Source organism: Phaenicophaeus curvirostris, chromosome 6 (genome assembly GCF_032191515.1).
Source record: "Phaenicophaeus curvirostris isolate KB17595 chromosome 6, BPBGC_Pcur_1.0, whole genome shotgun sequence".
Classification (NCBI taxonomy): domain Eukaryota; kingdom Metazoa; phylum Chordata; class Aves; order Cuculiformes; family Cuculidae; genus Phaenicophaeus; species Phaenicophaeus curvirostris.
The window spans coordinates 27,405,785-27,430,469 of record NC_091397.1 but is presented as its reverse complement, the minus strand read 5'-3'; the positions used below and the strand labels follow the sequence as shown (position 1 = coordinate 27,430,469).

At 41.9% G+C, this 24,685-nt stretch overlaps 1 protein-coding gene across 1 annotated transcript; it reads left to right on the top strand.

The window, feature by feature from the left end:
* Positions 1–5,100: 5,100 nt before the first annotated feature.
* ASNS (asparagine synthetase (glutamine-hydrolyzing)) lies at positions 5,101–23,390 on the top strand. Its single transcript, XM_069859672.1, has 11 exons — positions 5,101–5,401; positions 10,381–10,618; positions 12,015–12,200; positions 12,497–12,598; positions 14,495–14,622; positions 15,247–15,373; positions 16,778–16,884; positions 17,211–17,311; positions 20,095–20,176; positions 20,436–20,591; positions 21,944–23,390. The coding sequence occupies exons 1-11, from the start codon at positions 5,153–5,155 to the stop codon at positions 22,151–22,153; spliced, it is 1,686 nt and encodes a 561-aa protein (XP_069715773.1). The 5' UTR covers positions 5,101–5,152; the 3' UTR covers positions 22,154–23,390.
* The last annotated feature ends 1,295 nt before the right edge of the window (positions 23,391–24,685 follow it).

Genomic DNA, 24,685 nt, shown 5'->3' with positions numbered 1-24,685 from the left:
AGCACAGACTTAGGAAGCATGTTCAATGGAGAGTTGAGCGGGCAGTGACCAGCTCAGTGCAACAGTCATGCAGCTTGTCCAGTCTACAGTTTGTCCAGTGTTGTTTTCACTGACCTGTTCACTTTGACCTCCCATTTACTTATTTACCTGTGGCCTTCAGAGAAACCTCTTAGCTTTTCATTTCAGCTGATTAAAAACAAAGCTAACACAAGTACTTAAATAATTAATCAGAAACTTTCCTACAGTGTTTTTCAGCCTCTCTTAAATGGTTTTAGCCTGTGGCCAGATGGTTACTTTCAAGTACTAAAGAGATTATGCAACAAAATGGAAAGTCTCCTAGCTACTGATGGCACCCAAAATTTATGTTCAGCCCTGTTTTGTCCACCCAAATAGCATCAGTTTAAATTCCTCTCAGCAAAAATAGAGGGAAAACTCAGCTTTAGGGGAGTATCGTGGAGAAGAAATTGCTTTGGTGAAACAATTACATATGATAATGTCTGCAGGAAGGAGAAAACTGAGAGGGAGGATGACTGAGAACAGAGCCCTGGGACTGGGGTGTAATTACATCTAGTGCCGTATGCAGATACGCTGAAAGAGAAGTTTGGATATTGAAAAATGGCACTTAATATAAAGGGACTGTAATGGGCTACTTGACAATAGTAGAGAAAAGGCTAGAAATGGAGAGGGACATATCAGTTATGAAATGGTGATTTGCAAATGGTCCTATGGAATGTCAACTGCAACGTGTTTGAAACAAGATTAACAACTAAGATAATGATAATGACCCTTATCTTCTTGTCACCAGAGTCGTTGAGATTGACCACTCAGATATGGCCACACCTTAACGACTCTGAGTGGGTTTGATCTCATCTCCCCCTGGATATGCAATGAGGATCCAGGAATGAAGTGCACTTGTCATTTCGGTGAAAATATGGATATGGAAACAATTCTGTGTATATAAAATTCTCTGAAATCACTGATTGGCAGAAGCACTCTGAGGACAAGTCCCGAGTCTTCTCCAGCATTGAATAAAGTGTACCTTCCTTAATGGTTTAATTTAACTGTTAAGCCTAAGTTCTTAGTTTCAGTTATTAGCTGCAGAATAGTAACTATCAAACAGTAACACTGACAATGTTTAAAAAACAGATTGTGTCTGGTATTTCTGCCATATGTAACACCATCTTCTCCATTAAAATAGACCATTAAGCATGCAAGACATAGTAAAATGCAACAGTTATCCCCAGATTTTAGAAATGGGTAGAAAAGGGCAGGATAAACAACTGTTACCCAGTGTGCCCTAAGGGTGCAGACATCAATGAGGACTTGGGAGGTTTTGCTCTGCCCTGGCTGTGCTACTTCCTGCAAGGTGCTCCGCACCCTCCCTGCTTCAATTTGTCCAAGAAAAAAATCTTTTATTACCAAATGGTTTGTGACTGCCTATTGTAAAGCACTGTGTGAGATCTAGTTGTGAACCAGGGATTGCTGATAAAATGAAAATGGCCAGACAAGCCTAAGCAAACTTGTGACATTTAGATCTCTGGAAAAAAAAACAAGATATAAAGTGCTCCCCAGCACAAGCAGTACTTTTCTGTGAGCCGTGACTCAGTGGGCCATTGCATGTGCTTTCACTCTGCTCCTCCAGACAGTGCACGCCTCTGAGGATTGCACATATGGCATCTGTATGCTGCCCAAAGCCTTGTGTCTGCTGAGGCCAGTCCTGTGTTCAGGCTAAGCTGTTCAGAAGAGAAACATCCTACATCTATTCCTGATCAGTGCTGGAGTCTACTTCTCACACATAGGACACTTTGACACACTTTTCTTTATAAAGCCTAAAAATATCCTTTTAATGCCTTCTTAAAATGTCCTTTTAAAATTCTACACACAGACCACACTTACTGCTGACAGTCTGCAAAACCAGAAGAACTTCAGGCTCAGCACTGCAGTTTTACACCAAGTCCACTAGAGCTATGAAAGTGCATTGCATGCAAATTACTACTAACGGCTCTCTTGAAGTACACGTGCGAAGTAACATTTATGTTTAGCACTTCACATCCTAGTCTTCAAAGTTGAGTTTCATTTGCTTTAGCACTCTCAAAGGCAAAAAGGAAAAACTGTCCAATAAAAAAGTTCAGGTAGGCATCAAAATCCCTCTTTACGCACAGCGCATATTATTCAAAATTGAATTTTGCACAGCAAAATCCGAAGCCCTCAGTAAATTCTTCCGGAGGTGCAAGCTTTGCAAGCACTCTCTCCCAAAGCAAACAAAGCAGCTTTAAGGCAACCAGCTGCACGCAGCTCCTTTCACTGTAGTGGACATGAGGCACAACTTGGGGCAGATTTGCAGGGACAGGATCTCTGGTGGCTTCAAGTTGTCCTGTTAAGCCCAGTGAGCCCGGCAGTGCCACGCAGCACAAGCTCTGCTTCACAGCAGACCGGGTGAGGTGGCAGACCCTGGTTTCTTGGCCGTGCCCTGCCATGGGGCTCCGTGAGCTGGGGCCACAGGGAAAGGCTGCTTCAGTGTGGTGTGATGCAATGCCAGGTGGTGTGATGTGATGCAGTGCTGTGTGATGCAGTGCAGTGTGATGCAATGTGATGCACACCTCACCAGCCCAGCCTGTGATGCGATGTGGTGCTGTGTGATGTGATGTGCTGTGTGACGTGATGCCATGCTGTGTGATGTGATGCAGTGGAATGTGATGTGGTGCAATACTGTGTGATGCGATGCGGTGCAGTGTGATGCAATGTGGTGCTGTGTGATGCGATGCTGTGCCGTGCAATGCGATGCTGTGCGATGCTGTGTGGTGCTGTGTGATGCGATGCGGTGCTGTGCAATGCGATGCTATGCGATGCTGTGCGATGCTGTGCAGTGCCCACCTCGCCAGCCTGGTGTGTGAGGCGAGGCGCTGGCCGAAGTCCCGGGGGTCAGCACATTATAGTCTCACAGAATCTCTAGGTTGGAAAAGAGCTTTGAGGTCATCAAGGCCAACAGTACCTGTCCACTACTAAATCGCATCCCTGAGCACTTCGTCTACCCGTCTTTTAAACACCTCCAGGGGTGGCGATTCAACCACCCCCAGGGCCTGATAACCCTTTTGGTGATGGATTTTTTTCCCTCACGTCCAACGTGACCCTCCCCGGCCCCTCCCTCTTGTCCTAAATGATGAAACTCGGCGGCAGGTTTCACCAGGCGGTGGGGGAGGAGCCGGCGCCGCCAAGAGCCGCCTCCCCCATCTCCCCCACAGCCGGCGGGGCGCGGGCGGCGGCCAGGAGGCGGTGAGGCTGCGGGACGGGCCGCGCTGTGGGGACCGCGGGGACGAGGGGACCGGGGGAACCGCGGAGGAGGCGGCGCCGCCGAGCCCGGCTCCACACTCAGCCCCGCCGGCACCGCTTGCCCGGGTGAGGAGGGGCTGGAGGGAGCGGCGCCGGTGCCCTCCGCGTGGCTTTTCCAACCCTGGAGCTGCAGGCTTCGTGGCTCCCCGAGTCCCAGACCCAGCGGGACTTTGGGGCGGAGACCAAGCGCCCCAGCACCGCGGCGGGTTCGGGTTAGAACGATGCAAACTGAGCAATGTTAGTGCAGCCTATGCTCCCCTCGGCATGTTTCCGAATCCTGTGTTCAGTTCTGGGCCCCTCACCACAAGAAGGATGTTGAGGCTCTGGAGCGAGTCCAGAGAAGAGCAACAAAGCTGGTGAGGGGGCTGGAGAACAGGCCTTATGAAGAACGGCTGAGAGAGCTGGGTTTGTTTAGCCTGAAGAAGAGGAGGCTGAGGGGAGACCTCATTGCTCTCTACAACTACTTAAAGGAAGTTGTGGAGAGGAGGGTGCTGGCCTCTTCTCCCAAGTGGCAGGTGACGGGACAAGAGGGAATGGCCTCAAGCTCTGCCAGGGTAGGTTCAGACTAGATATCAGAAAGAAATTTTTCATGGAAAGGGTCATTGGGCACTGGAACAGGCTGCCCAGGGAGGTGGTTGAGTCACCTTCCCTGGAGGTGTTTAAGGGACAGGTGGATGAGGTGCTGAGGGCCATGGTTTAGTGATTGATAGAAATGCTTGAACCTGATGATCCTGTGGGTCTTTTCCAACCTAGTGATTCTGTGATTCCCAGTCACAGTGTCCCTGGAGATCTCTTGGAACACTAAGCCTGGTGGCAGCTGGGGGCTGAGGCTCCTCGCACCCTCGCTTGGCCGCTAGATCCTCAGCCCACTTCTCCCATTAGTTAGCGCTGGGGTTCAGGGAGCTGCAAGGTCTAGATCTCCAGGGACAGTAAGGCTGGAAAAGGTGTGCCAAGGGGAGCGTGGCATTGCACCATCATTGCTCCCTCCACATCGTTCTAATCTGGGCCACCCACCGTGCTTGGCACCTCAGCCCCAAGTTGCCTTTAGGTTTAGGGTTCAGATTCAGGGAGCCACAAAGCCTTGAGCTCCAGTGACACTGGACCTGGAAAAGACGTGCCAAGGGGAGTGTGGCACTGCACCATCATTGCTCCCTCCACACTGTTCTTATCTGGGCCGCCCGTGGTGCTTGGCACCTCATCCCCAAGTTGCCTTTAGGTTTAGAGTTCAGATTCAGGGAGCCACAAAGCCTTGAGCTCCAGTGACACTGTGGCTGGAAAATACATGCCAAGGGGACCACAACACTGCACTGGCAGTGCTTGCTCCATGTTTTTATCATCTGGGCCACAAATACTGCTGTAGAAGCCTGGTCTAGACCTACCTTCTTTCAGTTTGAAACTGTTGCCCTTTGTCTCATGACTTGGCAAAAAGTCTCTCTGTCTCTATTCTGAGCCCGCTTTACATACCGAAAGGCCCGTTAATGTTTCTGTTGAGATGGTGTTACTGAGCATTGGGTATGATCTGTTAAAGCGACAATTTGTTCCATTTTTGCTCTATGAAAAAATCAGAAACAAACTTGGTGCAGCTGAAGGTAAATTTAAGTCTATATTCTTGTTTGCCAAAGGTTGCTTGTCATGTTCCGAGCAAACAGCGTTTTACCTTGTGTTAGTAAAGTCTGCCATTCTCTTGCATCAGTCCTCTTGATATTTAAACAATTAATAGTCTACATTTGTTATCTGTGTTTTCTCAGTGCCAGCTTTGCTTATAATGTTTATGTTTTTATTGAGCAGTTTCTCCACCTGCAGGTAGATCAACAGCCTCGCCATGTGTGGTATTTGGGCCCTGTTTGGGAGTGATGAATGCCTTTCTGTCCAATGCCTAAGTGCCATGAAAATAGCACACAGAGGTCCTGATGCATTTCGTTTTGAGAATGTCAATGGATTTACCAACTGTTGTTTTGGTTTCCACCGCCTCGCGGTTGTTGATCAGTTGTATGGCATGCAGCCTATCCGGGTGAAGAAATTCCCATATCTGTGGCTGTGTTACAATGGAGAAATTTACAATTTCAGACAGGTAAGTGTTGTATGGATCATACAGCACTTTTGTTTTTCTTTTTATTTCAAATCTAGTGGCTATTCAGAAAATGTTTAATACGTGGTGGACTAGATGTCAGAAAAACATTTAGAAGTTATCAAATGACTCATATTTAAAAGGAAGTAGATTATCTTCATCAGCTGTGAATCTGTTGTGGTTGAGATAGTAGCATTCTTTAATACTAAAAAAAATAACTTTTTAATTGACAAGAAGGGCAATAAGTATCCGTACCTTCAAGTTTGGTCAGTTTAAAATAAAGATGCATACATTCTTCTTTATGTCTTGGGGGATCTTTATGTCTTATGAGGGGGATTCCAAGCATCTTTTCTCTCCTCCTTCTGTCTTTATAGTGCAGGTGCTTTTAGACTGTCTTGCTCTTCAGTTATTTTAGGTTGTTTTCCAAGCTGTCAGGTATTGCATTTTCTTCTCTTGGGGGCCCCAGGCTGGAACATGGTGCTCCGGCTGAGGTCAGATGACAGTGGAATAGAGGGGCGCAATCACCTCCCTTGACTTGCCGGTCGTGCTTCTCTTGATGCAGCTCAGGATATGATTGGCTTTCTGGTCTGCAAGTGCACTCTGTGGGCTCATGTTGAGTTTCTCATCAACCAGCATGCCATTCCATTCTCTGCCCAGCTAGTATTTGTGCTTGGGATTGCCCCAACCCAGGTGCTGGACCTTGCAGTTGTCCTTGTTGAACTTCATGAAGTTTGTGCAGGCCCACCTCTCAAGCCTGTCCAGGTCTATCTGGGTGGCATCCCTTCCCTCCAGCATGTCAACCACTCCACTCAGCCTGGTGTCATAAGGAAAGTTGCTGCGGGTGCCCTGAATCCCACCATCCCTGTCACTGACAAAGATGTTAGACATCACTGGTGCCAATACTGAACCCTGAAGAAAGCCACTTATCACTGGTCTGTACTTGGATGTTGACCCACTGACCACAACTCTTTGAGTGCAACCATCCAGCCAATTCCTTATTCACCAACTGGTCCATCCATCAAATCTATGTCTCTTCAATTTAGAGACAAGGATGTCATGCAGGACAGTGTCAAATGCTTTGCACGAATCCAAGTAGGTGATGTCAGTTACTCTTCCCTTATCCACCAATGCTGTAATCCTGTTTTAGAAGGCCACCAGATTTGTCAGGCGTGATTTGCCCTTAGTGAAGCCATGTTGGCTGTCAACAATTATATCCTTATTTCTCATGTGCCTTACCATAGTTTCCAGAAGGATTTCCTCTGTGATCTTGTTAGGCACAGAGGTGAGACTGACTGGCTTGTAGTTCTCTGAGTCTTCCTTATTTCCTTTTTAAAAAATGGGGGTTATGTTTCCCATTTTCCAGTCAATGGAAACTTCACTGGACTGCCATGACTTCTCGAATACAATGGGTATTTAGCAACCCTATCTTGCAGTTCCCCCAGGACCCACAGATGCATCTCATCAGGTCCCATGGACTTGTGCACCTTTGGATTCCTTAGATGGTTCTTTGATTTTCCAGTCCGTGCTTTTCCCTTCTGCAACCTGGGTGGTGTGGCTTGAGCCCTTGCTGCTGAAGACTGAGGCAAAAAAAGTAATCAAGTATCTTAACCTTCTCCATATCCTGGGTAACCAGGTCTGCCATTTCCTTCTGCAGAGGGCCCACACTTTCCCTAGTCTTCTTTTTATCACTGACATACCAGTGAAGCTCTTCTTATTGCCCTTGACATCCCTAGCCAGTTTTAATTCTATCAGGGCTTCTTTCATTTCAGTCCTCTCATAACCTGATCCCTGGCTACTCAGACAATTTCTCTGTATTCCTCCCAGTCTACCTATCATTGCTTCCATCCTCTGTAGGCTTCCTTTTTGTGTTTTGAATTTGTCCAGGAGTTCATTGTTCCATGTAGGCCTCCTGGCATTTTTGCCTGACTTCCTGATTGTTGGGATGCATTGCTCCTAAGTTTGGAGGAGATGATCCTTGGATATTAACCAGCTTTCCTGAGCCCCTTTCCCCTCCAGGACTTTATTCCATGGATGTCTATCAAGCAGATCCCTGAAGAGGCCAAAGTCTTCTTTCCTGATGGCTAGGGTAGTGAGTTTAATGCGCCCCAGGGTAGTGAGTTTCCCTGCTGCCCTAAGGCTCTTGAACTCCACCATTTCATGGTCACTGCAGCCACGGCTTCCCTTGGCCTTCACATTCCCACCAACGCTTCCTTATTGGAGAGAACAAGGTCCAGCATAGCACCTCTCCTCATTGGCACCTCTATCACCTGGAGAAGGAAATTATCATCAACACATTCCAGGAACCTCCTGGTTTGCTTATTGTCCTTCTAACAGAAGTCAACGTGGTTGAATTCTTACATGAAGACCAGAGCTTGTGAACGTGAAGCTGCGTCTATAGAAAGCCTCATCTGCTCACTGTTCCTGGTCAGGTGGCCTGTAGCAGACCCCCACTACAGTGTCACCTGTCCCTGCCTTCCTTTTAATCCTCACCCACAAACTCTTGGCTGGCTCCTGTTCCATCCCCAGATGGAGCTCCATGCACCCCAGCTGGTCCCTGACATAGAGGGTGACACCTCCTCCTCATTTACCTTGCCTGTCCTTCTTAAAGAGCCTGTATCCTTCCATTCCAGCACTCCAGTCACTGGATCTATCCCACCACATCTCTGTGATGCCAATGAGTCCATAGTTCTGCAGGCGTGTGCATATCTCTAATTCCTCTTGTTTATTTCCCATGCTTTGTGTATTTGCATATAGGCATTTAAGTTGGGCTCCCGATGAAGCTGACTTATTGGCTGGGGTGGTTAGAATTCCTTTGTACTGCTCCTCAGGTGCTCTCCTGCTGACCTGTGATTCTTCTGTAGGCTCTGGCCATCTGTTGCTGGTGCTAGCAGAGTGGGATGGATTGAGGTTTCCTTCCCCTGGCAACTTTAGTTTAAAGTCTTTCTCACCAGATAGGCAAGCCTATGACCAAACGTGCTTTTCTCCTTCTTTGACAGATGCGCCCCATCAGTCCCCAGTAAACCTGGTTTCTCGAAGTGAGTCCCATGGTCTAAATAGCCAAACCCCGACTGCAGCACCAGTTCTGTAACCAGTTGTTGTTTCACCAGCCTTCACTGGCCCTTTCAAACCCTTTCCCTTTGGATAGGAGGATTGATAGAAAGATGACCTGTGCTCCACAGTCCCTTACTGCCGCTCCTATGGCTTTGTAATCCTTCTTGATATCCCTCAGACTGCTCCTGGCTGTATTACTGCTGCCCACATGAAACAACAGCAATGGATAGTGGCCAGCAGAGCTGTACAAGGCTCGGTAGTCTCTTGGTGACATCCTTAATACAAGCCCCTGGTAATCAGCCCACTTCTCTGGAGAGCAAGTTGGGTCGGCAAATGGGTGCCTCCATAGAACTCAGAAGAGTCCGAGTACCTTCTCTTAGTTGCGCTGGTTGTAAACTGAGGAGCAAATGGGGCTGCCTTACTCTGCTCCAGCATCTCTCCGGATGTGATCAATCTTCCCTTTTCAGTCTGCAGACTGGTGAAGCAGTTTTGCAAGAGCATCTCAGGCTTTGGGGGAAGTCTCTTCCTCCTACTGGTCCTTGCCATTCCAAGCTTCCATTCTTCTGGAAGATTGCCCTCCTCCCTTCTGTGTGTGCTGGTGGAGAACGTTTTGCCTTTTTGGTCAAGGGCTGTGGGTCCATTGCAGACTGCACTTGGAACCAGCTATCTACTTGCTTCTTAGCCTCCACGATGTTATACAGCCCTCTCATTGCTTCCTGCAACTCAGCTGCCTGCTGCAGGTAATCCTCCACCTGGGCACACCTTTTGCAGACATGCATGTCCCTGATGGGTGTGGTACTGCTGCCTAACATTGTCCGTGTCCCCTCAGTCCCTATGCTGAGATGTCTATGCCAAGTGTATTACTTGTGAAGGGAAGTGATTCAAGTCATTCAACTTTGGTCTATAAAGCAGCTTAAAACTGAGAGTGTTTCGGAATCATGCTGAAAACGAATGCTTAAAATTAATCATAAATTGACTGTGGTAGCGTCACAAATGTATGAATAATCTGAGATGTCTTAGTTCTTCTGACATCACACTTTTGAAGTCAGAGTCAGGCTGCTGTAAGTGATGTCAGTGACATCAGTAACATCATTTGGAATTTGTCTGAATAGGTAGGTTGTTTTATTTTTTTTGCTTTTACTTTTCCCAGTCTTTAATTATCTGGCTGTTTGAAAAGTGAGATACACTTTGCCCTGCAGTCCATGTGAAATGTAATGCACCAACAGTCGGTATTCTTGTGTTTTGCATTGTGGTCTTTCTTCTGTTGAAACCATTAAGAATTACTCTCTATTGTGCTACACATGCAATCCTAAGGGGAATTTAATTATGCAAAGCTTGCACTGCCATCGGCAGGAATTTGTTTGGTTGTTCTCAGTACATTATGTACCCTCTATCTTTGTAAAGAGATTTTTCTTTCAGGTTTGTGACTGAAATGTACCTAGGAAAGGATCATTGGTGAAACAGGCGTGTTGTTTAGGGCAATGACTTTGTTATTTTAATATTGACTTGATTTGGTCCAAGACTTTGCCCTATAAATAACTATTAAAACCAAAATATTTAAGTTAAAATGCTAAAGCATTGGTTTTGTGGGGTTTCTTGACTGTTTAGTGTTTTATTAAAATGTCCTATTTCCCCTGCCTGGTAGATATTGAAAGGAATTTAAGGGTGACACCACAAGAACATGAAGAATATTTGGTCTGACTTAAGTCTAACAGCAGATTTCTTTGTCCTCCACTCCATCTGTACAGGCCAAATGAGAAGGTTAGTTTAAGGAGTGGAGAAAGATTAAGACAGAAGGAAATTCTTTGTGCATAAAACCCCCACTTTGATTTCTTTTTAAACAATTGCATGAGTGGCGTTATTTTTTTCCATTAATAACCAGTCGATGTTTGCAAATGCTCATTCATGGTTTTCTTTATATTTTTTCTTAGCTGCAGAAGCACTTTGGATTTGAATATCAAACATTAGTGGATGGTGAGGTTATCCTTCATCTTTACAACAGAGGAGGAATAGAACAAACAGCGTCCATGCTAGATGGTGTATTTGCTTTCATCCTTCTGGACACTGCAAACAGAAAAGTGTTTCTGGCAAGAGATACCTATGGAGTCAGACCACTGTTTAAGGTGCTGACTGATGATGGATTTTTGGGTGTCTGTTCTGAGGCAAAAGGTAAAAGTAGTTGTGTTTAGTGCCTAAATAATCTTCAGTGTTGCTGTCAGAGACAAACTTCTTTGTCAGGCTTTTTCTCTAAGAGTGACAAGAAAGTGAATTGTTAGTTCAGTAATAAATGAACTGTGTTTAGTATTACAAGAACTACACACCATTAAAACAAAACCCACGGATAGTAAACTTCTAGGATCTGTAATTGCCCTTAATATCTCTAAAATAACTTGCTTATTTGATTTTATAATTCTTTTTGTTCTGGAACAATAACAGTATTGAGCCCAATATGTTTTATGTTATCCCAAAGCTAAATGTAGTCTATAGAGTTAGGTTAGATTTATGCTGTGATAAATTAAATAAGAATTTGTTCCTGGTCTTCTATGGTAAACTGGGAAATAAAGCCAGAAGAGCTGCTACTCTGTAAAAGCCAAGAATTTTAAAACCCTACTGAAGTTTCAGGCAGCACTGGGTAATTTTCTATAATTGTCCCTAGTTTTGACACTTGCATAAATAAATCCAAACAGTGCCAAAAGGAAATTTATTGCCTAAAATGCACTTTGGCTAAAATTGACTTTCAGGATTATGTGTATTTCTCCCATTTACTATATATCAATTTTGTTACCAGACTCCAATGTAGATTTACTACTCTAATAGTAGTGTTAAGTTTTACAAGAGTTGTACTATCTCTTCTTCTTGGGAAGGAAGAAGGGGAGTGAATATTTTAGGGACTGGGTCCTATAACCATCACGGTGCATAACCAGTCCCTCTCTTAACAGCAATTCAGTACCTCTTCTGTGGAGTTCCTCGGGTGGCATCCAGGCGCCCAGGAGGTGCAAAATATCCTCTTTGCTAAGGGGAATGGAAATGAGGTTTGGCCACAATTTTCATTCTTGGCATTCATAAACAGTGGCGTAGTTCAGTCTGGAACTGATAAGTTATGGAATCTCAAAATCAGTGTTAATTAAGCAATCACTTCAATGATGTAGTTTATTAAAACCCCCTTTTAGCTTGAGTACACTTCATTTTAAACATAAAATCAGTTAACTTTTACTTGAATTCTCATAACCGTATTACAGCTTGACCTGGGCATCATGTAGTTAGAAAAATGCTGCTCTTAATGCTCAAAGGGATAAATTTCTATATACCGACTCGTAAAACTTGCTGGCTTCATTTCTGTTATGTGCTTCAGTTTGAGATGGCTCAGATCTATGTATGCAACCTGCCAGAAGCATAATTATGCTCCAGCCAGGGCAGTCTCAGACTTAAAATTGTATTTTTTAATATCTAATTTAGTATCTGAAGAAAATAATTATATATAGTGTTAGTACAGAGGCTGTTAGGTGAAGTATAACTTAACTATACTATGTCCAAAACTTCTTTATTTTCCACATTTTATCTGTAGGACTTATCAACTTAAAGCATTCAACATCCTTATGTCCTAAAGTGGAACCATTTCTCCCAGGCCATTATGAAGTATTGGATTTAAAGCCCTCTGGCAAGGTTGCATCAGTGGAATTAGTGAAATTTCATAGCTATAAAGATGAACCACTCCACGCGGCATGTGATACAGTGGAAGCTCTGCCTTCAGGTAGTACAGCAAAGCATTTGCTACTTATTCTGATTAATAAGTGAAAAAATTGTAGTCTTTGAATATGAAATTCGCATTGATGATTTAAAAAGTGCCGTTTAAAAAAACCTGGAAGAACTTTTATAATGTGGGGTCTTGCACATTGATTTTGTAGGCAGTCATGTGCAAAGATGAACTTGCATGCCCACTTTATCAAAGAAAATTTAGACAAATATCTTTGTTTCCTAATGGTAAAATCCAGCAAAGGCTAAGTAACACTTCTTGGAATTTTTTTTGTCCTCTTCTGTTCTGAGCAGGCTTTGATCTTGAAACAGTGAAAAGCAACATCCGTATTCTGTTTGAAAATGCTGTTAGAAAACGCTTGATGGCTCACAGAAGGATCGGTTGTCTCTTGTCAGGTAAGCAGCAAGATTCACGATGATTCTGTGCCTTCTCCATCTTTTGCCCATCCTCTACCAGTTAGAAGAAAGCATACCGACTGTTCTGCTGGAATGTACCTGAAGTGATTTGAATCTTCACTTGCTTTTCAGAACAGAGAACTTGTTATAAAGTTTTGATAAAGTTTGTGATAAAGTTTTACAGTTTGTGAGTGTCTCTAAAGTCTTGGGCTTTTAAAGTTTGTACTGTGCTGGGATGCTGGCTTGTTGTAACACTGGCCACTTTTAACTGCAGGGGAGCATCTAGACCAAAAATATTTGCTATACTCTTTTTCAGGTAATGTAATAGCTTGTGGTGCAGGAACTTGTTCACTGGTTTAGCTGATCAGTGTTGTGGCCTGGCGGCTCAGTGTTACAGAAGTACTTCACAGGGGTAAGACTTTGTAGCCATGGGACCGACATCCTATTTACTGTGGGTTTGTAGCACTTCATGCTTGCTGTTAGAGTTCTGTATGCTGTTCGTGAATGCATTGAACATCATTAATTACACTAATTTGTCATGAACTCTATTAAATGTGAATTTCAATGAGAGAGAACTGACTAGGAGATACTGTTTGATGATTTCCTTACTGTGGCATCATAAAAAGTAGGAGGGAGATAAATGAAACAGGGAGATACATAGAGCTGGAAGATTCCAGCCTCAGTAAAAACCCTGTAAAAGACAGTTAGTCAGCAGTTCCTCAGATGCATGTGCAGAGTGTATTAGTAGCAAAACTGAGTGCTTATGCTGGCATAATACCAGAGTATCTCAGTTCTTCAGAATTTTGAGTACACTTGGAGCGTCACAGTTGGAGAGGTGCTTTTGTCTCCAATCAGGGAGGGAGTCCTACAACTTCACAGTGGAAACTCAAGAGTTTTATTCCCTGATTTCCACATCCTAAGTACTCTGTTTGATTTCTGTGCTCTCCTTTTCTCAGACTCTGCATGTAATTTTCCACTGGAGATTTTTTACAAAGGGTGTCAGGGTGGAAGTGCATGCTAGGCCACTCTGCTGAGAAACCACATGCAGACTGTAGGAAACAAAGAGAAGAGGGTTTTGTCTTGTGCTTGTCAGAACTGCAAGAACATGTTGGAAGAGCAGGTGTTACGTTTTGCTCAGAACTTCAGAGGGGATCATGGAGTAGAAGTAGTCAAGGATTAGCAAAACTGCTAATGAAGTACGAATGCTGCTCTGAATAGAAGGGTAGAGCCTCAGAGAACATCTAGCTATCTTGTGTATCTCTTGGTTTCACTTTGTTTTCCAAACTGTTCAGATTCCTCCACTGTCATCCTCTAGGAACGAAGAGGAGGAAAAAAAAGAGTGTCACTAGTGAACCTTTTCACTTTGAAGTGATGTTTAAAAAATTATTTCCACTCAAAATATGTGAAACACTTTTGAAAAATGTTTGACAAAGAGTGGAATCTTTATAGTAAATGTTCTGCTCTTTTGCTTAATTCTTTTTTTTTTCAAACAGCAATCAAAAAAAAATTACATGGTTCTGTGAGTAGGGTATCAAATGCGTTGGTAAGAAGAGCATAGAGAGCAATTTTGAAATGGAGAATAAATCACATTGTAGCTGAGTTGAGAAGGGGTGTGATCTGTAGTGGTACAGTGTTTTCAGAATATGTTCTTTGTATCTTAAAGGATTTTCATTGGTGTCCTGACACCAAAAGTACTGTAACTGTCACTGAAGGTGTTCCACTAAAGTTGCCCGATTCACTTGTTAAGCAAAGGTAAATGTCCACTTCTGCAAGAAATATTTCGGATTCACCCAACTTAGAAATGAAGCCTAGTCATGACATTCTGCTATCTAAAGTCAGTGTCCTTAAGGGGAAACAAAATCAAACACCTAAACAAATAATTTGTTTTGTTGGCAGGGGGCTTAGATTCCAGCTTGGTTGCAGCTGTTCTTCTGAAACTGATGAAAGAAATCAACATCAGTTATCCATTACAAACCTTTGCAATTGGAATGGAAAATAGTCCTGACTTAGTGGCTGCCAGAAAGGTATAGTAAATGTTGTTTTCAATTTGTTCTGAGCTGCTGAATGCTAAACAGTGTATATTAATGGTGCTAACTTCATAGTATGGTATTAATAGTAATAGTGAATATTCATGTGTTGCTATGATGTGAATCGGTTTGCAGTAAATCATTTGGTACGATATTTGCTGCTTAGTTAAACCTTATGAAAGACATAGTTGAGTCTTACTTGTTTTCTTTTGCATTTGGAGGACTTCTGTGGCAGACTCTCATTGCACTCTTACCAGAAGGATGATACTTTAGGTATTCTGGCTGCCATGGTGTTTGAGCTGCTTTTTCTCTTCAATACAACTATCCGGACTATTTAGAGCCTCTACAGATTCTGTTATGCTTTGGACAAGCAGCTGGATGGTCCGTCGTTATCATGATTGAACACTGTAATTAGGGAGACTATGTTCCCTCTGGTGAATGTACCACTGCAAGTCAGATGCGATGCTACAGTATCGTCTTTTCTTGACCTAATGTCTTATAATTCTCACTGTGGCAGAAGGGAGCTGATGCTTTCATTCAGTGTGTGTGTTTTAAACACAATGTATGTTTAAAAATGTTTTAATTGAAAAGCAATACATTATTGTGACATTTTACAAACAGGTGGCAGCACATATAAGCAGTGAACATCATGAAGTAATATTTAATTCTGAAGAGGGAATTCAGGCAATAGAGGAGGTTATCTTCTCCTTGGAAACCTATGATATAACAACAGTAAGAGCTTCAATTGGTAAGATTTTTCTTAAAAACAATCTCTGCTTTATATCGCCTAAATAAAATTTTATGCAAAATCATGTAGTCATCTACTAGATCCTTTAGCTGTCACAAAACCTGGGAACTGGGACTCCCAAGTTGTGCTCCCTGGTCTTGCCTGTGATACTACACTGAGGCAAAAACAGTTACTAGTTTCAAAGTCATCAACTGTACAAAACAATGTTACTGAAGCTTTAGGATGAAAAATAAAAGTTATATGAAGAAGAAACATTAGATCTACAGGTCTAAATTTTCTGCTCTGATAAGTATGAACCTTGGAGGAAGGGGGAAAATTTACAGGTTATCTGAGTTACTGACTGTAATGTTAGTGAAGCAGTTATGATTAGCCTATTCCTTGCGTAATTTTAATGCTGAGATAAAGTATTTTTGTCGCCCTGTAGTAACACATGCACACTTAAGCCTGGTAGATTTCATAGAATCAAAGAATGGTTGAGTTGGAAGGGACCTTAAAGATTATGTAATTCCAACCCCTGCCATCTTATAATGTGTATTTGATTCTGAGAAATGAAGGAAGTAACCAGCATCTTCTTACAAAGGCTTGCCAGCCTGATAAGAATGAAACCAATGGGACCTTCTGTGTAATGTCAGCTATGACATATTACCCAGTTAATCTTGTGTTGGCCTAACATATTATAAAAAAGCTAATAAACCAAATAGGCAATACAGCTTTGAAAACCCAAGTCCCTGAGTGGAATTTGGTACATGAAGATAGGACTTTGCAATGTGAAATATTAGAGCCAACTTTTTGTCTGTTGTGTTTATTTGTGATTACTGCTTAGTATGAGATATAATGAACTAGATCCTTTTAATTAGATCTCTACTACATTTGTTATAAAAATATATTGCTTGGAAAAATGTAATGAGAGGAAGGCATAATTCTGATTAATAAATAATTCTTTTTTAGAAAAATAATTGAGAAAGGGGCTTCATCCAGTTCAACCTACAGTGGCAGAGAGTTAAGCAGCAACTTTTGCTGATAGTTTTGTTGTTCAAAGCTAGAAGGTTTGTTCAGGACTGTGCTGGAATTAATCATGTGCTTAATTTTGAACCAAGGCAGAATAACTCCTGTATGTGTTCCCAAGGGAATCCTCCACTATACCTAGGTTCACAGACACACGTATATTTCTGGTATTTTGAGGGCTCAGTAGAAGTCCACAGTTCAGATGCGTTTGCAGCACTTGGTTTGTGTGGCTGTTGATGGCTTTGAATAACAATGAGATGTCATTGTATTGCAGTTATTTGCTACAGAAGAGAGTAGCATAGAAGTGAAACACTAAATTTAAAACTGTACTAACTGCATTTAGTAGTATGTAGCTGTATTTTAATAACTTTATACTTTTCTTTTTTTTTTTTTTTTGAGGTATGTATCTTGTCTCCAAATATATACGAAAGAAAACAGACAGTGTGGTCATTTTTTCAGGAGAAGGATCAGATGAGCTGACACAAGGATATATATATTTCCATAAGGTAAATATATTCACAATACAGAAAGCTCTTGAGCTGTTTGTCCTCTTTTTCAACAGAAAGTCTCTGCTGAGATTTCAAAGTGTGAAGTTTAAGAGTTGTCATAGCTGAATATTTGCTGAGTATTTCTCCTGAGGTGTCATAAAATCCAAGGCATTCAATTTAATCACTTGGAAAATAACTGTTTTTAAACTTCAAAATTCCCGAGACTGCTATTTATCGTATGTATTCTTTGCCAGTTCTGAGGTGACTCAGTGATTATTACTACTCAAAACAGTGAACAGCTAGTAATGGATCCCTCTGTGCAGCTGTATTATGTCTGATTACAGGCACCATCTCCCGAAGAAGCTGCAGAAGAGAGTGAGAGGCTTCTGAAGGAGCTGTACCTGTTTGATGTTCTTCGTGCAGACAGAACTACTGCAGCACATGGGTAAACCATAGTCTCTTTGATCCTAGGGGCTTTTGTGATTTAAAAGATTTTCAGGTGGTGTCCCCCAGGGCTCAGTGTTGGGGCCAGTTCTGTTTAATATCTTTATGAATTATCTGAATGAAGGAATTCGGTGCACCCTCAGTAAGTTTGCAGATGATACCAAGGGGGACGGGAGTGGAAAGGAAGGCTCCACTAAGGGATCTGGATAGGCTGGATTGATGGGCCAAAGCCAGCTGAATGGGGTTCAGCAAGGCCAAGTGTCGGGTCCTGCACTTGAGCCACAACAACCCCATGCAATGCTAGAGACTTGGGGATGAAGGGCTGGAAAGCTGCCTGACAGTGCCTGACAGCACCTGGGGGTGCTGGTCAACTGCTGGCTGAATATGAACTAGCAGTGTGCCCAGGTGGCCAAGGAGGCCAACAGCATCCTGGCTTGTATCAGAATTAGTGTGGCTAGCAGGAGTAGGGAAGTTTTTGTCCCCCTGTACTGTACACTGGTGAAGCCACGCCTTGGATAACGTGTTCAATTTTGGGCCCCTTGCTACAAGAAAGACATTGAGGTGCTGGAGCATGTCCAGAGAAGGGTAATGAAGCTGGTGAAGGGTCTGGAGCATAAGTCTTACAAGGAGTGGCTGAGGGAACTGGGGCTGTTTAATTTGGAGAAAAGGAGGTTGAGAGGAAACATTATCACTCTCTACAGCTGCCTGAAATGTGGTTGTAGCAAGGTGAGTGTCAGTCTCTTCTCCCAAGTAGTAAGTGATAGGCCAAAAGGAAAGGGACTCAAATTGCTCCAGGGGAGGTTTAGATCAGATAATAGGAAAAATTTCTTTCCCAAAAGGGTTGTCAAGCCCTGGAACAGGCTGCCCAGGGAAGTGGTTGAGTCACCATCCCTGGAGGTATTTGAAAGGCGTGCAGTTGTGGCACTTAAGGATGTGGATTAGCATGGACTTGACAGTGTTAGGTTTACAATTGGACTAAATGATCTTAAAGGTCTTTTCCAACCTAAGTGATTCTGTGACTTAAAAAAAGAAGTTGTAGCCTGAAGGAATTTGAGCAACAGCAAACCACACTGCAAAATTTAGTCTGGTCTTCCATGATTGTAAAACCAACTGTTGCCATCTTATGCAGGAAATATCTTTTGTCTGTGATTGCACAGGCATTTATAGAAGCAATGAATTAGAAATAAAAATACACAGAGTTAAGGAAGGAAGGCAAAGTTTTATTTGAGCTTGGGCTTTTGAAGTTTAGACAAAGAGGGATGTTGAATCTTATAATCAGCATGCATATGAAGAATTGAAATACACACTGAAAGAGAAAAGTATGTGCGTTGACTCAGGTAGCTGACTGTAATAATGAGATGTTAGGATACAGTCTGTATGACTGATACCTTAAAGAATCGCCCAATTATATACTATGTAAAAGAGCATTATTTTACTGTAGAAATAAATAAAGAAGGAGAATATTGTTGGGAAGCCATCTATAGGTAAGAAAAAGATGGTACCTTTGGCAAAGTAAACAACTTACTGATCAAGAAAATTGCATTGTGTATTGGCTCTGCCACAAAATGTTTTGCTCAGGTTTTTATAATCTTATGTTTTCCTTTCCTGTATAATAGATGGACAGGGTGCAGGAGCCCTGCCACTTGCCTTGTAATTTGTTTTGTGCTGAAAAATTTGGCCACTATTCAAGGCTGTTTAATATCACACTCTGGTTGCTTTTATTTGGCCAGTTGCCATTTCTTGAAGAGAAGCTGGACTCAGCTTCATAGCACTGCTAGGAAGAAAGAACCCTTCCATTTACAAATAAAAACTGAATTTAAAGTGTTCAGATTTATGGAGACATGGGAGAGGAATTAAGAGTAGAGAGGAAATGATGGGAGAAAGGATGGGAGTATCTTTATCAGTTAGAAAAGAATAAATGTAGGGAAAGGCTTGCAATGCAAATCTTGTCAGTATTTGTGGAAACTTAAGTCTCAGTATGTGATTGCTGAAGTAGTTTAAGCTTTTTATCACAAGAGAAGCTTCAGAGACAGTGAAATTACTAGAATGCAGTATAACATCTACACATCTACATTTGACTTTGAAGCTGGGCAGTATAATGTCTCTTGAGGAAACACACTGAAAGGGTTTCTTCCTACAGTTACAGACACAGTTACTGTAATTTTATTTGTTACCTTCAGTGTCCTTAGAAGCTATGGTATGCATAAGAGAATGTAAGCAGGAAGACTTTGTATGTGTGTATCTACCACTGGTATAAGAGAGAACTTGTGCAAATGCTGCAGAATCAGCAGTCAATAGCTTAATGGTGTCTATGTGGTCTTCTTTTTGTTGTTTATTGAAAATGTGGATTTCAGAAATGACAGCAGAAATCTTTACTCGGTTCAGGGACATCTTTATATGTGCTGATGTGAATCCCAGTGAGAAAACTGGTAGTTCTCTGGGGGCAACAGGATTTTTTTTCAATATATTTTTGCTCAAGTGGAGCAATGGTTGTTGCAAATCCTGCAGAACTGTAGTTAAATTTCTTTTACTAGAAGCTGCCCAGCAGATGGCATCGTAAATCAGAGATCTTTATATAATCTGTGCAGACCATATACTTCACTTTCTAAATTGATGGATTAAATGCAGATAGTCATGAATATGCAAGTGAAATTTCTTCTGAGTAAAAGCAGAAAAACCTTATGTTGATGTGAAAGACAGGGACAAGTTAACTGTTACAGAATTTGTAAATAGATGACTTGCTGGATTAATTCAGCATCTTTTCTATTTGTTTTCCCTGTTTAGTCTTGAACTGAGAGTCCCATTTTTGGATCATCGGTTTACTTCATATTATTTATCCCTACCAGCAGAGCTGCGGATACCAAAGGTCTGTAAAACTAGCTTTGGACCCAAATGTAAGCTTACAAATTAACTGATTCGTATTCTAAGCATGACCAAATTGCTGAATTCAATGGTTAAGTCCTCTATCCAAAGTCAAGCATGCTCTTAAGTATGTTGCTGTATTGGTGGACTACTGGGTACCCTTTTCTGACCAGACTGAAAGGCAACCATTCCTTAAGCATTTAAAGCAAGATCTTTGTACTGCAATTCCTAAGACTCATGACATTTTGTTTTTTTACAAACAGAATGGAATAGAAAAATACCTTTTGAGAGAGTCTTTTGAGGATTCCAACTTGCTTCCCAAAGAAATACTCTGGAGACCCAAAGAAGCTTTCAGTGATGGTATAGCATCAGTAAAGAAATCCTGGTTTTCTTTTCTTCAGGACTATATTGATCAACAGGTACAATACCATTTTTTTAGTGTGTCTTTCACGTGTGGGTATATTAGATATGGCTGCCAAGGAGAGGCAGATCACATGTTTAGTTAGGAGAACGAATCTGGGTATGACAGTAACTTGAGCTTCATGGTAGAGGAGCAAGATAAGCATTAATCAATGGTCTTCTAGCTGTCTGAGTTGGTTAAAGACATTTAAAATCAGATACAAAGAAAGCTAGAGTCTGACAGAAATGACTGTGTGAGGAAATGAGCATCTTTTAAATATCTGGATTGCAAATTGGATTGTGTCTTGGCAAACACAATTTCTGGGTTACATGCATTTACATTTCTGGGTTCTGCTTCAGCTAAAGGCACTTGCATGAACTTACTCTGCAGCTGAGTAACACCATAATGATTTTATAATGTCCTTTCTAGTTAATGTAGTTTGTTTTTCCCAGCAATGCCTAACTAAGCCCCTCTGTTTTTTAAGGTGTCTACTTGCATTGCTAACCAATGAACAATTTAGAGCATTTGGCTTTGGGTGAAAGGTAATCATCTCTGGTGTACAGAGGTAGTTTAATCATTGAGAAGAGGGAATAACACCCAATTTACACCAGAGCTCTGTTACGCAGAAATGTGAGTAGTTAAGCCTGTAGAGAGGTGCTTGTCTGTCCTACCACCAACTGCTTGTTCCCCATTTTTTTTCTCTATATCCACAAGAAAGTCTTTGGGTCAGGCAACAGAGTTGTGCTGCCTGTACTGAGCTTGTATTGATGTAGTAGGGGCAAATTAATTTCTTGTCTGTGAGTAGTTAGCATGTTGGCAGTGGATATTGCCTGCTTTAGAAATTACCTCCACTGATGCAACTATTCATCCTCCATTTCTTAGCCAACTTAGCAATTGCAGGGGTCTTTGCCTGTGTATCCCAGTTTTTTTTGTTGCTTAGAACTTGGATATACAAGCAGAGTCAACAGCTCTCTGGAAACTGGAAAAATATCAACCCAGGAAGCCACTTACATGTGAAAAAGACTGCTTTAAGTTATTCCAGCTAATTTGCAGTAAAGAGGATAGGAATGAAATTTTTGTCAGCTTACTACTGAAGGTGATTGTAACCCAAAGAGAAACAGGCTTCACATATAATGCAGAGAGTGATATTTATAACATGGGAAATATAGTTTTGTATTCACAAAGATCAAGGGAGCCTATGACCAAAATTCACCTGTCAGAAACCTCTGCCTATAGAAAAGACACTTTTTAAAAGTACTTAGGGGTACTGAGTGGTTGGTGAATCCTTGTATCTCTTTCACTTAAAGCAAATTGACTTGTAAAAAGTTAAATATATTTGCAGCTTAACATGAGTTTTGCTTATGTCTGTAGATTGATGACCTTCTGCTGGAAAAGGCAGTGGAGAAATATCCTTTCAATCCTCCTAAAACAAAGGAAAGTTATTACTACCGCCAGATCTTTGAAAAGCACTACCCAGGGCAAAGCAACTGGCTGCCCCACTACTGGATGCCAAGATGGGTTAAAGCTACTGATCCTTCTGCTCGCACGTTGAAACATTACAAGTCAGCTACCCAGGAATAGGCTGCAGAGATAATCCCTCAAACAGAAGTGCTGCAAGCAATTTGCATGCACTCTGTTCTAAAAAACCCAGACAAATTACACAAACCTAAAGCTTAAATGGTCTTTAAGATGCATTTTGACAATGCTGTTGGAAATAAGAGCTTTCTGTGATTGGTATACTATTAAAAATTCACCCTGATGTAGAAAACTTTGTAATTCGTGCGAAAATACTTCATGGACAAGGAACTACCTGGTTTGGCAGCTCTGTTCTTTATGTGACCTCAATCGTGTTACTTTTTGCAGTCATTAAATACATTTCAGTATGAATTCTGCCTTGAGGACTTGAATGCGATGTAAACCACTGCAGGCCCTCTGAGCAAAGAGAAATTTGGCCCTAGGTATTTAGTGATTTGTCTTCCTCACTGTGGGATCTGGATAATCTATATTGTTGTATTCTGAATGTCTTTCTAAGCATTCCCAAGAACCTTGGTCTGGTTTTCAAAAGGTATTGAGATATAGCTATGCAGAGATACTTACTAGAGTTTATAATAGTGATGATGCTGGGTGTTACTTTATTAAGGGAATGGGAATCTTATTCATTACTGTAAAGCCACCAGCTGTCTGTTTTGAGTCTTGTAAATATACCAACAATCTAAAGATGTTGTGAATGTTATCAAAGAGCAGAGAAGAGAAGCCATGTCTTTGTTTTGAACTCAAGGGCTTCTGTTTTTAAATGTGTTTATTATTCTTGAAAATAGGGCGTTAACTGGGTGATCCCATCAGTCTGATGGATGTTGCATGAGATTTTTCACTTATTGTCAGAGTTTTTCCACCTGTATGACAGAAAGGTAGACCACGTTGCTGCTCTGCTGTAGGTGGCCAAACGTGTGGTGAACCAACCCTGTTAACCCCAGATTTTGGTCAGACAAAGCATCATTTATGACAGTGGGATCAGACACTGCCTGTAAAAATGGATAAACAGCTTCTTCGAAACCCACAAGAACTTCTAATACCCTACTGAAAAACAAATTACTTTTTACCCAGGACAACTTTTTATTAACTACTTAGGTACAGGGGCTGCTTTTTTAAAGGTAACATAAACATAATTGCAATCAAAAAAAATATATGTGCTGCAGATTGTCTCGATTAGCGTCATGCTCTTTATGAAGACGGAAGTCTAGTTTATTGTCCCTCTTGACCAGGAAACCAAAATCAGTTGTTATTTAAAAGATGGAATAAAAGAAATTCTGGTTTAAAATATTACTAAAATGATTTTTTGTATATTACTCCCCCCATCCTGTGTTTGGATCTCTGTTCCAGAAACCTTACTGAAACCTCTCAGTGGTACCATGGAGCCCATGAACTGTCTGGTATATTTTGACATAAATTTTCATGTACCTGTTGTTTAGGAATATGTGGTGAGTAAGGGTAATACGTTCCTACACCCTGCTTTACTTAAAGGCCATGTGCTTGTCTTTTTGGATTTCTTTGAAGCAATAAAGTACGTTTTGACTTAGGAGAGAAATATAGAGGATGTTGGTTAGGTACTAATGTGCAAAGATAAGATTTGCTACTCACTGTAAACTTCCCAAGGCCAAGATGATAAGCAAATAGTAATTGTCTAAAGTAAAAATAGGCTCAACACATTTTTGGTCATCATGCAAATGCACTTTGTGCTGCAGCATTTTCAGGTATTCAAGGAAATCCACCTTAACTTGTTTAAATTCTCAATACGTTGGTGATTTACATAGTGAGGCAAGATCCTAGACCAGTGATCCTAATTATTTTATCTTCTTACTGATGCGCAAAGGAAAAACAGTGTTTGCTGCATTATTCCTGTTAAAGGTATAAATACTAGGGGAGTCTTGGGAGTGAAAACCTGTTCATTCCTTCTCCATGTATAGACTTGAATTCTCAGCCTTTTTGGCTTTTGTGACACTCTATACTTTCTCTTCTCTTTTTTCCTTATTTTTAAGACAACAGTTTCTCTGGATCATCTGGTGGCTGCAGACATGTTTGTAGTCTGTCGCAGGAGGGAATGGGGCACAGGTCTCGTGTGCAATGCTTTCTTGTACAGTTTTACTTTTTATCTTTCTTTCTTCCTTTCTTTCATTTTTATTTGGGTTGATTAAATTAATGAATGATGTTTTCACAGCAATCTCGCCCTCTTCTGAGGGAGGAGAAGTGAGCAGCAGTGTATCTTCCAAAGAGAGGTCTGCAGTGGATGGGACCAGCCAGTTGCTTGAGGTTGCTCAGTGACACACATGCCCTTCATTCATCTTTTTAATAAAGCCTACCTGCTATTATAACCTCAAGTTAATTGGCTTGTGTGGAGCTTCAGTGACTGTGTCCACATACAAGTGTCCCCGACAGTGTCTCTAGAGAAGCTCCCCGGTACAGACCAGCATGTAAGAGCCAGTGAGCACTTGACAGGACTTTGGGGACCCTTGGTCAGTTGGACAGCAGATTCTATGTGGGGTGGTTTCAAAGGAGGTTGTAGTGAGGCAAGTGTCAATCTTTTCTCTCAAGTAACAAGTGATAGGACAACAGGAT

What these genes read in the sequence shown, in the direction of transcription:
- ASNS (XM_069859672.1), top strand. Translation starts at nt 5,153, where the DNA reads ATGTGTGGTATTTGGGCCCTGTTTGGGAGTGATGAATGCCTTTCTGTC. An exon ending in TGTCTGTTCTGAGGCAAAAG is followed by an intron (nt 10,619 to 12,014) that starts GTAAAAGTAGTT and finishes TTTTATCTGTAG; the next exon opens with GACTTATCAACTTAAAGCAT. An exon ending in CAGAGCTGCGGATACCAAAG is followed by an intron (nt 20,177 to 20,435) that starts GTCTGTAAAACT and finishes TTTTACAAACAG; the next exon opens with AATGGAATAGAAAAATACCT.